The sequence below is a fragment of the Rhinatrema bivittatum genome, chromosome 2 (genome assembly GCF_901001135.1).
Source record: "Rhinatrema bivittatum chromosome 2, aRhiBiv1.1, whole genome shotgun sequence".
NCBI classification, from domain to species: Eukaryota; Metazoa; Chordata; class Amphibia; order Gymnophiona; family Rhinatrematidae; genus Rhinatrema; species Rhinatrema bivittatum.
In genome coordinates this window covers 668,972,943-668,984,403 of record NC_042616.1, presented here as the reverse complement: position 1 = coordinate 668,984,403, position 11,461 = coordinate 668,972,943, and the positions used below count along the sequence as shown (strand labels likewise).

Genomic DNA, 11,461 nt, shown 5'->3' with positions numbered 1-11,461 from the left:
GGCCTAGATTCATCAAAATGAAATAAATATAGCGGAAATAGCATCCACGATTAAAAAATGGGCTTGGTTAGGTTAATTTCCTGTGAATTGCATTGCAGAGCAAAATATCACATTACGCATTACATCAGCATGTGGTGCATTGCATCACTGCGTCGTGCGCTGCATCATCGCAGAGCATACCGTATCAGCACACTGCGTGTCATTTTACGAAGTGTGCGTTATTTATTTTTATATGTACCTGCTTCATGCAGCTGCCTTTTTGAGGGTGTGTCAGGTGTTGGAGAGGAGGTGGTGAGTTGTTGAACAGTGGTTGGAGTAGGAGTTTAGGTAGCAATTTCTGAGTGCAGTGTCTTATGTTCTGTTGTCATCTGTTTCCCTGTACCTTGGTCTCTTGTCTTCTTTATTGGAGTGAAAGTTATTGTCAGTTTGTCCTGTTTATTTGTCTTTGTGTCAGGAGGAGTGGTGAAGCATGGTGGTGAGGTGGAGGAGTGGTGAAGCATGGTAGTGAGGTGGAGGAAGAGTGGTGGAGCATGGTGGTGAAGCGGAGGAGGAGTGGGGAGGTGTGGTTGTGGGATCTACTTATTGTTTGTGATCTTGCCAGGTACTTGTAGCCTGGATTGGCCATTGTAGGAAACAGGATGCTTGTCTTGATGAACCCTTGGTCTGACCCAGTATGGCAATTTCTTATGTCCTTATGAGGCATGGTGGTGTTGAGTAAAGAGAATGGAGCATGAGAGGCAGGGGGAGAGTGCAAAGGAGAGGCGAGAGGAGGGGAAGGAGGGAGGAGAGAAGATGAGGGCAAGAGTGCTAGGGGAAGGAGAAGTATGGACAGGGATAAGAGTAGAGATAGGGAGGGAGCTAGGAATAGGAGGCGGCAGGAGGAGGAAGTGCTAGGCAGGTGAGTCCGGTGGAAGACAACTGGCTAGGGATAGACAGAGAAGGCAGAGGGGAGGGGAGATGGTAAAGCAAGTGCAGGGGGAGGAAGGGAGGGGAGAAGGGTTCGAGAGAGATTGCGGAAAGGGAGGACACCTCGCCGGAAACAGAAGTGGCACCCCTCCCCCTCTCAAGCAGCCAGGCAGCAGGGTGCATTCGTCTCAGGAGCTTGAAGTTCAGCCTGGAGGACAATGACATGATAATTGCTGGAGGCCTGGAACATTATGCCATGTTGTTTGGGAACAATGTGGCCAAGACCTTGAAGGCAATCAAGGGCCAAATCTCCATCTCAAAGGCAATCTCCAGGCACAGCAGCATGAGATGCAGTGGGGAGCAGGTGGCCCACAGCTACTGGGACATAAAAGCACAGTTAAAGACCAAGGTGGCGAACCGCAACAGGTATATCTGGCAGACCGGCAGAGGAGCCCCATGTCCAATAGTGCTGATGCCCATGGAGGATGTGTTCAAGTGCATGGCTGAGTGGCTGGACATCATGCCAGTTGAAGCCGGTAAGTTCACTTCACCTGTAAATGGTAAGGCTGCTACAGTTACACAAATCTTTTGGGATAAGATGCTCACATCAATTGGCATGCAAAGTGCACAGCTCATGCCAAATGGTCCATGTATGTACCTCTTGGCTTTGGTACTGTGTTCTTATTTGTTTCCACAGCTGTTGCCTGTGACTCTGCCGGTCACAGCCATCCAGCCCCAGAGACCAGCAGCAAAGAGCCAGGGACCAGCCGTGAAGTAGCTTTATTTGTGCCCCTGTGCTCATGGACACTGAGACGCAGAACAGTGAGGAGGAGGAGGAGCAGCCTCCTCAGCCCAAACACATCTTGCAAGGCTTTGGCTCAACCAGACCTTTGAATGTGAGCCTAAATCTTTCCAGCTTCATGAAGAAACCCAGCCTGCAGTGGCATACCATGGACCTAGCACAACTTCGCTCCAGCACACCACATGGCCAGCAGGAGGCAGCACACATAGAACCACAGCCACCCACCAGACCCCTCATGCCACTTCTAGAGCCTCAGACCCTCCACTCCGCACACGAGCAGTACTGCACCAACACTAGCTCCGCCAGTACCATCGGCACTGACTGAGGTCTTGATGCACGAGCAGCTGGACCGGCTGGAAAAGAAGCATGGTGTCCACCTGTACCAGATATGAGTACAGCTAGTGCACCTCAGGCAGGCAGTCAATTGGCAGACCCAGCCATGCGCGACCAGTCCACATGCAAGCTCTCACCACAGTGGCAACGTCAATAAATAACCTCACCAGCACCCTGACACAGGTTCTGCAAAGAATGTCGGAGCATGCAGCAGTGCCTTCCCCAGCATCCCAAGACTCTACGCCTTGTAGCAGTTCCTGACCTAACAAACAAGGATTAAGGCGCGCCCCCCCCCCCCCCACCTACCTCCAAGAGATATCAGCCCCAAGTGGCAAGCCACGGCGTGGCAAAGGCCAATGAACATTTGCTACTGCTGGCCTGTTACACTAAAAAATTAGATTTGTTGAACAAGCCTGGCTGGGCCTCTCAACAGAGTTCCTGTGGCAGCTAGATGGAAGAAGGCTGTTGGGCCCTCTCTCACTACAAAGTTCCTGTGCTGGCTAGATGGAAGAAAATCCCTGGGCCCGTCCTCACTACAGAGTTCCTGTGTCAGCTAGATGAACAGATGGTCTATTGTCTGCCACTGTGGTGCTGCTGCCTAGCTTTAAAGACCTCCCCATACTCAAGCCTCCTTGATGCGGTCTCTAGTCATGGTCCAGCTGCTGCCTCTTCTCATCATATCTCATCTCCTGTTCATGGTGTCTGTTAACTCATCCTAGTGCTGCCTCCTCCATATTGCTGTGTCTTATCTCATCTAAGCTCAGGCTGCTGCTACCTCCTTGTTGCTGTCTCATCTCATCTCAGGCTGCTGCTACGTCCTCCAGGTTGCTGTATCTTCTCCTGGGGCTGCTACCTCCATGCTGCTGTGTCTTCACCTGGTCCTTGGGCTCCATGCTGCCTGCTACTTGAACTCTGCTGCCTTAGCCATTAGGCTGTCCCTGCTATATATTGAAAACAGCCAGCTCTGAAATGTTGCCAGAGCTGTCCCAAAAATCTGTCCTGTTTGGGGGGGGGGGGGGGGGGGGGGGGGGAGGGCTCAGGAGATGACTACAAACTGATTTTTAATTGATACTGTGTGCACACCGATAGGTAGACATCTAACTATTAAGCTTTATCTACACCACAGGTGAACAGAATGTTTGATGGGTCAGAAGCATTTAGTTTCTTATTGATAAAAGTGTATGTGTCTGTAGCCTATATGGAAAGATTGCATTTGTAGAGGCCAAGGAGGCTTGTTAATGCTTCAGCTGTACAGCAGTGCACTAGTGTCCCACCTAACAATGACAAGGCTTATGAAAACAAGGTACAATCCAGAAAAAAAAACAGTATTGGGTACACATTTAACTTTGCTATACACTATACTCACTTTGCTGCTGTTGAGGCTCCATGGTGTCTAGGCAGTCAACTCCCTCCACAGCAGCTTCAGATAGAGTCCTGAGCACCAGCTGCTCAGATGGGGTGAATGGCTCTCTGTTCCCTCAGAAACCATCCTGGCCTGCTTCTCCTTCACCAACCACTTCAGGTCCCTCCACTTGAGCAATAGCTCACCAATGCTGCAGTTGTAATGGTAAACGCTGTTAATAGCAAGCCGGATCATCTTCCAGACCTGCTCCTTCCTGTAAGCCCCCACTCTCTTGGACTGGTGACCATACAGCAGATTCTGGAACCACTTGACATGCTCTCCCAGCATGTCCACCTCACCAGATAGGAAGTTGGGCTTCCCGCTCATTGCTCCACGTTTTTGAGACATGGTACAAGTAGGACCAGAAATGGGCAAAAGATCCTTATGTAGGCTGGGTAATTTACACGAGTACACACACACATTATGCACACAGGAGGAGCCAATGTGCATGAACAAGCATTGCGCATGTATCTAATTAAAGCCCATGCAGAACACATGCACGTACATTGATGTGTGTGCGTATCATGCATACTCATGGTGATTTGTGCGCATATAATTTAAAATACTTAAACCTACATGTGGCAATTAGGCAGATGGTTTCTATGTACGATTCTCCTCTCACTAATCAAGACTAACCTAGGACATACCTAGGACCAAGATATGTTCAAAGATCATTAAGCAATCAAGGGGAGGATCTTACAGCTTATGTCTAATCATTATGGATGAAACTTAGCTAACAGGTGAACTGAAATATATTAGGATCGTTGGATTAGCAAAACACTCATATAAACCAACTTCAATCGAAAGATGTACTCTATGCTTACGACACATCAACCAATGTTAGTCTCAATCAAACATTGCTTATATGACTATCATAATAGGCTTCATCGTTGAGTTTAAACACTTTAAAACTCAGCCTTATGTTTAATCATCGGTCAGACAGTTCAGTATTTTTTTTACATATCTATATATGTGAACTCTTTCTTCTTGAAGGCAATGCAACCACGTATCTTTTTTTGTTGAAGGCTTAATTAAAACTGTTTCTTGCTTTTATCAAAACCCGCGATGATAACCTGAAGGCAATAGTTACAATTCTTATTAATATCCGATACCCGACATGGGACCATGTTTCGGACTACTGTCCTTTATCAAGGGTTCCACTTCTGCATCAAACACAAAAATAGAATAAACAGTGATCTTGTTATCCAGATCCAGTGTTCTTCCTAAGGCTTGCTACGTGGACAATACCTGGAGTGGACTTGTGCATGCAGCTGTTATTGGGCCAGTACAAGGTAGTTCAGGGAACTAAGAATACCGTACAATAACATTCTTGCAATAAACAACTATATAATTTACTTCTCAAAAAGAATTGGTAACTGAAGCCATAAACACACATACAAGATTATTACAATGCTTACAAGTATGCACGACACATGGAAGAACCTACTGTCTTTTGATTCAGTTGGAAAATTATATTAAATCTGTATATCATGACAAGGTTTTAAGAAAGATTTATTCTTAAATAGAATTTGTAGCTATAGGTAATCCTGGAAGATAGTTGAAGAAAAAATAAAACTCGATATAGCCAAAATAAAATAATTAATATTTTATTGTAAGTACATAGAACAAATGTATTTTTTCATAACTATATATGTTGAAATTTTTTTTTTTTTTTTTACACATGATTTTGATTTAGCAGTTTTAAAACTTTTTTCTAGATAGTAGAATCAACATACAAAAAAAATAGAGAACAATGACCTTGCAAAGACAATTCCTGTTATGTATTATGCATAAGTAAACATGCTTAAAAGACCACCACCACCACTATATTAACTGATTTTGGAAAAAAAGCAACAAAAAGATCAGGCTTTTTTTTTTTTTTTTTTAATTGAAAAACAATTCTAAATCAAACAAATTCATTATTTATCTACAATTATTATTCAAATGAATGATATCAAAATTTTTGCTTATAAGTATTTAATCTTCATTGTCAGAGGATACCATATTTAGTTTCTTCATAGTTCGCCATCGATCTTTCAACATGACACTGGTTCGATTTTTGAAATCATAATGAGCCACAATTTTTGTCCAGTTTCCAACTCCAAATTTCTTCACGCCTTCTTTCAATTTTCTGTCTTCTTCCCAAAGCCAAATCTTTAGATATAAGAGACTACTATTAGTACATACACATTTTCTTTCTAAGCAACTCTTTCTGTTGTGTTTCTGAATTATTTTTTTAATGGTCTTGCTGGTTGCTAATGAAAAAATTCAGAGAAAAATGCTCATTCAGCATTATAAAAAGACTACAGTTTGACTAAGAATGTGTTTCTACTTTTTGTCACAGTTTTTAGTTTGCTCAAAAGCTCTATATAAGCAACATTTAAAAAAAATTCAGTTACATGATTGCTTTGAACTTCAGACACAAAGGAATAGATGCAATAAGCAGCACTAAAGATCATGGTATGCACAACGCATTTAGTGTTGGAATAAAAACATAGTACATGGGAACTGCTGGAAAGTTCTTAAGACTAAAAGAGATCAGTGTCCTGGAGTCTTATCTCTAACTGAAAAGGGATGAACTCAGGATACATTCACAGGCAGAGAATTACCAACTTTAACTTCAGAAGACTGCTTAGGAGGAAAATTTAGCAGAAGGCTCTCAAGTGAGATTCTGGTGATAGTCCATATTTGAATCAGAGTTCAACTCAATTCTCCTATATGAACTTCATAACTAGAGAGCACCTAGAGGTAGAGATGTCATTTCAATGGTCAAAATGACTGCCTCTACAAAACTTGATTTGCCATAAGTGGAGGCCCTGCATCTTGCCTCCCCCTAATGTACTGGCAAAAACGATCTGCTGTTGACCAATTCAAAAGCAATCCCTGATGCAGCTCTTTGCAAGGTGGGAGTTGACCAGGCAATATGATAAATGCTACCTAGAATAGGGGCAACATTACAAACCAGGTGATTAGAATAGATCCTGGACCAGACAAGGAGCAAAGATCTGATTGTTACCTGACATGGGGCTGGATTTACTAATGCCGCAAGGCATAATGAATCCTGCGGTAACGGGGGGGGGGGGGGGGGGGGGGGGGGAGTCCTGTGATCGCTACCTGCGTCGCGCCAAATAACTACACCATGAAAGGTGTAGTTATTTGGTGCGAAACGGGCAGCGAAAAAGCAGTGTACCTTTTGCTGTTGGCTGAGTCTTCGCAGCGTCAGCCCCAGTGCCGCCCCGACTCTGCCCCCATCTTGGCATCGCACGCGATAAGGGCTTTTTGTGTGTGAAACGTCCCTTACTGCATGCGATCCGCTTGGAAAATGACCCCCATGGTCAAGCATAAGAATACCATATAATACAAGTTATGCTATGAAACACAAAGTTTTTTTTTTTTAAACTATAGCATGGCTTTGGCCAGCAACTCCTCAGTAGCTAGCTTAATAAAAACAATGAGGAATTCTAGATCTCAGGGATCTAAAACTGTACTTGGAGTGAGGCAATACAACCTCATTCTCAATACAGTTGTTTCAGACTGAGTGACAACTATGTTACTGTGCCAGCAACAGAGTTCTAATGTATCAAAATTTCTATCCAGGGAATATTTTTGGCACAATTTGTGTGTAGCAAATTTAAGATGCTAGAGAAAGATTAAATTAAAAAAAAATCTGTGTTTGTTTTATTCCTTTTCCATTTTGTTTCCATTTGTTACAATTGTATTTCTGTACTGAGAGCAATTTTATGAAATTTAGGAAATTAGTAAAAGCACGGTTGTATTCACAGGTCTTTGATTAACTGATGGATGAACTTTTTTTTAATTCTCTTTTGCTGGTTTTATTTAGCATTGGATTTGCTTCAATGTTATTTTATTTTGAATTAACATTTGTTTTATACTATTTGTATTTAATTATTTAGTATTTATTGTATGTCATTTTGAAATTTATGGAAAATCTGTACTATAATTCCAAATTCTTGTAGTTTCATATTTGTCATTTTGATAGAAAAGTGCTAGCGGTCTGTTGTTTGTAATAGTTAAAATGAACATTACCATTGTTTCCATTTCATCAATTGTACCTTTTCATTTTTTTCTTGAAACTAATCTGTTTTGCTTGATACTTTGTCATCCATCCTCCTCCCTCTAATTTTCTCTGTTTCTTCTATCCATCATCTTTATATAATTTTTCTACCACTACCTCAACATTCTTTCCCTCTCTATCACATCTTTCAACCTCATTTCCATTCCCCCTAGCCTTGAAACACCTTTCTCCACATACTTTTCTCCAACTTTCCTCTCATTTTACTCTTTCCCTTCCTCAGCATCTGTCTTTACCTGTCTCTCCTTTTCCCATCTTTCTTTCTTCTCTATTTTATTCTGTCCACGAATTCCTCAGGTCTGTTGCGCCTCTCACTGCCTGCAGAGGGCCATAGGACAGAACTTTCCCGATGAGTGCTATCTCCTTTTTGCTTTGGGGCTAAGCTTACTAGGTCCCCAGCAGCAGTCTCTCCTTCCTCCAGCACCATCTAATGGCAAGAGTAGAACAATGAGAAAAACAAAGTGACTAAAATACCTCTGCCATCAACATCATATTGATACAAAACACTAATTGTTAATGTTGGAATGACCTCATACTGGGCATCATCGTGAATGCTCAATCACATAAATATACTCTGCCGTTCTTTATAATCATAGGTCATAACAATTTTTACTGCATAGTGCTAAAAATGCTTGCTTGTGATTACTGCTACTATAAACTACACGTACTAAAAAAATTAAGACCCCCTCCTACATCAAAATGACTTCCGAACCGTCCTTCAGGCAATAATCTTCTCTAAGATAGATTACTGCAATAACATACTACTAGGTCTCCCAGCTTCAACTCTCAACCCCTACAAACGTTACAAAATGCCACCGCCAGAGTCCTCACAAACACTCGAAGAAACGATCATATCACGCCTGATATGGCTCCTGATCCACTTCAGAATTCTCTTTAAGAGTCTAATAATAATTCACAAGACCCTACACAATCAAAACGTACATTGGTTAAACACCTCCCTCCACTTCCAAACCCCAAAACAAGCCATCAGATCCGCCAACAACAGAACCATGGCCACACCCTCACCCAAACTAACACACTTCATCTCCACCAGGGAACGAGCACTATCACTTGCCGACCCTTCCATCTGGAACTCAATGCTCCTAGAATTAAGACTAGAGTCCAACACTCAAAATTAAAAAAAAAAAAAAAAAAAAAATTGAAAACCTGGCTGTTCAAACAGGCCTTTTCATAACTCCCTTCCACACCAACAATAGAGCCACCAAAGTATCCTTATATAAAAGTCCTTGTATAAAGTTTTTTCTTCTGTTTCATATATCTTATGATCCTATATATATAAAAATGCAGTTCTGCCCTCTCTCTGCTCACCCTAACCCTCCTCCGACTCCCTGTAACCTAACCGTCCTGAAATGTGGTGATGTTTTCTTTTAATGTTTGAGATGTAACTTCTTATTCTAATGCTAACACTACGTTTATCTATTTGTTTCATTGTAAACCGATGTCGTGCAAATGAACGTCTGTATAAAAAAAGCTATAAATAAATAAATATATAGTGAAAAATGTCATCTTCATGGTGCCTGCAATAATTTTTTCCCCCAAATATTTTAAATATTGAGCGTAATAGATAGAAACATAGAAAATGACGGCAGAAAAAGACTAATTGGCCCATCTAGTCTGCCCAGCAAACTTCCACACTTATTTTCCCATACTTATCTGTTTCATCAACCTTGTTGTTAACTGTTTGATTCAAATTTCCTGCCATTCCCTTTCACTGATGCAGAGAGCAATGTTGGAGTTGCATCAATGGTGAGCATAAGGCTTATGGTTAAGGGTAGTAATCGCCACATCCATCAAGTTACCCCAATGCTTGTATGCCCAGACTGCACAGATCGATGCTTTGTTGGCTGTCTGAATGTAAATCCTTTTTTCCCCCCCTAGCGCTGAAGCAGAGAGCAACGCTGTATATGGTTTCAAAGTGATGTATTAGGCTTAACTGGTTTAGGGTAGTAACCGCCATAATAAGCAAGCCATCCCCTCTCTTATTTGTTAACCCAGATTGTGAAGTTCAGTCCTTTTTGGTTGTTGTCAATGCAAATCCTGTTTTCCACATTCCCCCCTGCCATAGAAGCAGAGAGCAATTTTTGGGTTGCGTTAACCGTGCAAAGGCTTTTTGAGTAAGGGTAGTAATCAAAGGTACTAGCCAACATTCCAGCAAGCCGCCCCCATGGCTCTACTCTTCATTCCCATCTTCTAGACTTTATGGATCCACAGTGTTTATCCCATGCCCCTTTGAAATCCTTCACAGTTTTAGTCTTCACCACTTCCTCCGGAAGGGCATCCACCACCCTCTCTGTGAAGAAATACTTCCTGACATTGGTTCTGAGTCTTCTGCCCTGGAGCTTCAAATCGTGACCTCTGGTTCTACTGATTTTTTTTCCAGCGTAAAAGGTTTGTTGTTGACCAAGGATCATTAAAACCTTTCAAGTATCTGAAAGTCTGTATCATCACCCCTGCTCCTCCTCTCTTCCAGGGTGTACATATTTAGGTTCTTCAGTCTCTCCTCATAAGTCATTTTATGAAGACCATCCACCTTTTTGGTCACCCTTCTCTGGACCGCGTCCATCCTGTCTCTGTCCCTTTGGAGTTACAGTCTCCAGAACTGAACACAGTACTCCAGGTGGGGCCTCACCAAGGCCCTGTACAAGGGGATAATTACTTCCTTTCTCTTACTAGATATTCCTCTCTCTATGCAGCCCAGCATTCTTCTGGCTTTAGCTATCGCCTTGTCACATTGTTTCGCCGACTTCAGATCGTTAGACACTATCACCCCAAGGACTCTCTCCTGCTCCGTGCACATCAGTCCTTCAACTCCCATCGAATACAGTTCTTTCGGATTTCCACACCCCATATACATGACTCTGCATTGAATCTCAGCTGCCATATCTTCGACCACTCTTCCAGCTGCCTTATATCCCGTCTCATTCTCTCCACTCTTTCCGGCGTGTCCACTCTGTTGCAGATCTTAGTATCATCCGCAAAAAGACAAACCTTACCTTCTATCCCATCCGCAATGTCGCTCACAAAGATATTGAACTGGATCGGTCCCAATACCGATCCTTGGGGCACTCCGCTTAACTCCACTCTCTCTCTTCAGAGTAAATTCCATTTACCGTCACACATTGTCCTCTGTCCGTCACCCAGTTTGCAATCCAGGCCACCATCTTGGCACCCACTCCTAAGCTTCTCATTTTATTCACAAGCCTCCTGTGCGGGACCGTATCAAAAGCTTTGCTGAAATCTAAGTAGATGACATCGAGCGCTCTTCCTCTATCTAATTCCCTAGTCACCCAATCCATTCTGCCTCTGGTCCAGCAATTCTTCTGACTGTAGATAACTCACTAGTCTTTCTTTCAGCAGCGACTCCATTACCTTTCCCATCACTGAGGTGAGGCTAACCGGCCTGTAGTTTCCAGCCTCTTCTCTGCTCCCACTCTTGTGAAGCGGGACCACCATTGCTCTTCTCCAGTCACTTGGAACCACTCCCGTTTCTAGGGATCTATTGAATAGGTCACACAGCGGACCCGCCAGCACATCTCTCTCAGTATCCTGGGATGAACCTCATCAGGTCCCATGGCTTTGTCCACTTTTAGTTTTCCTAGCTCTTCTCATACATTCTCTTCTGTAAACGGAGTTACATCTACTCCACTCCCCTCCAGTTTCTTGTTATCTAGTGACTGTCCTTCTGCATGGTCCTCTTTTTTTTTTTTATTTATGCAATTTACAATACTTTCAAGAACAACTCTTGATAGGAAAAAAAGAGTATACCATCAATCGTTATACAGATATTGAAATTATACACAATATCTTCACAACATTAAACCAAAGAAAAGTTAATTATAGTATCTCTTCACATGAGATCCACAGAAAGGGGGGGGGGGGGTGGATCTCTTCCAAGCTTAGAGGA

General features: G+C 42.8%; 1 protein-coding gene across 5 annotated transcripts in view; it reads right to left on the bottom strand.

The window, feature by feature from the left end:
* Positions 1 to 5,286: 5,286 nt before the first annotated feature.
* Positions 5,287 to 11,461, bottom strand: part of TERF1 (telomeric repeat binding factor 1) — a 276,338-nt gene continuing 270,163 nt past the window's right edge. For 4 of the 5 annotated variants that reach the window (XM_029591466.1, XM_029591467.1, XM_029591468.1 and 1 more), the window contains one exon: positions 5,287 to 5,597. In XM_029591466.1, the coding sequence (XP_029447326.1) occupies positions 5,421 to 5,597 (177 nt within the window). In that variant the 3' untranslated portion in view covers positions 5,287 to 5,420. The remainder of the gene's footprint in view (positions 5,598 to 11,461) is intronic. The other variant, XM_029591469.1, reaches the window with a different exon arrangement.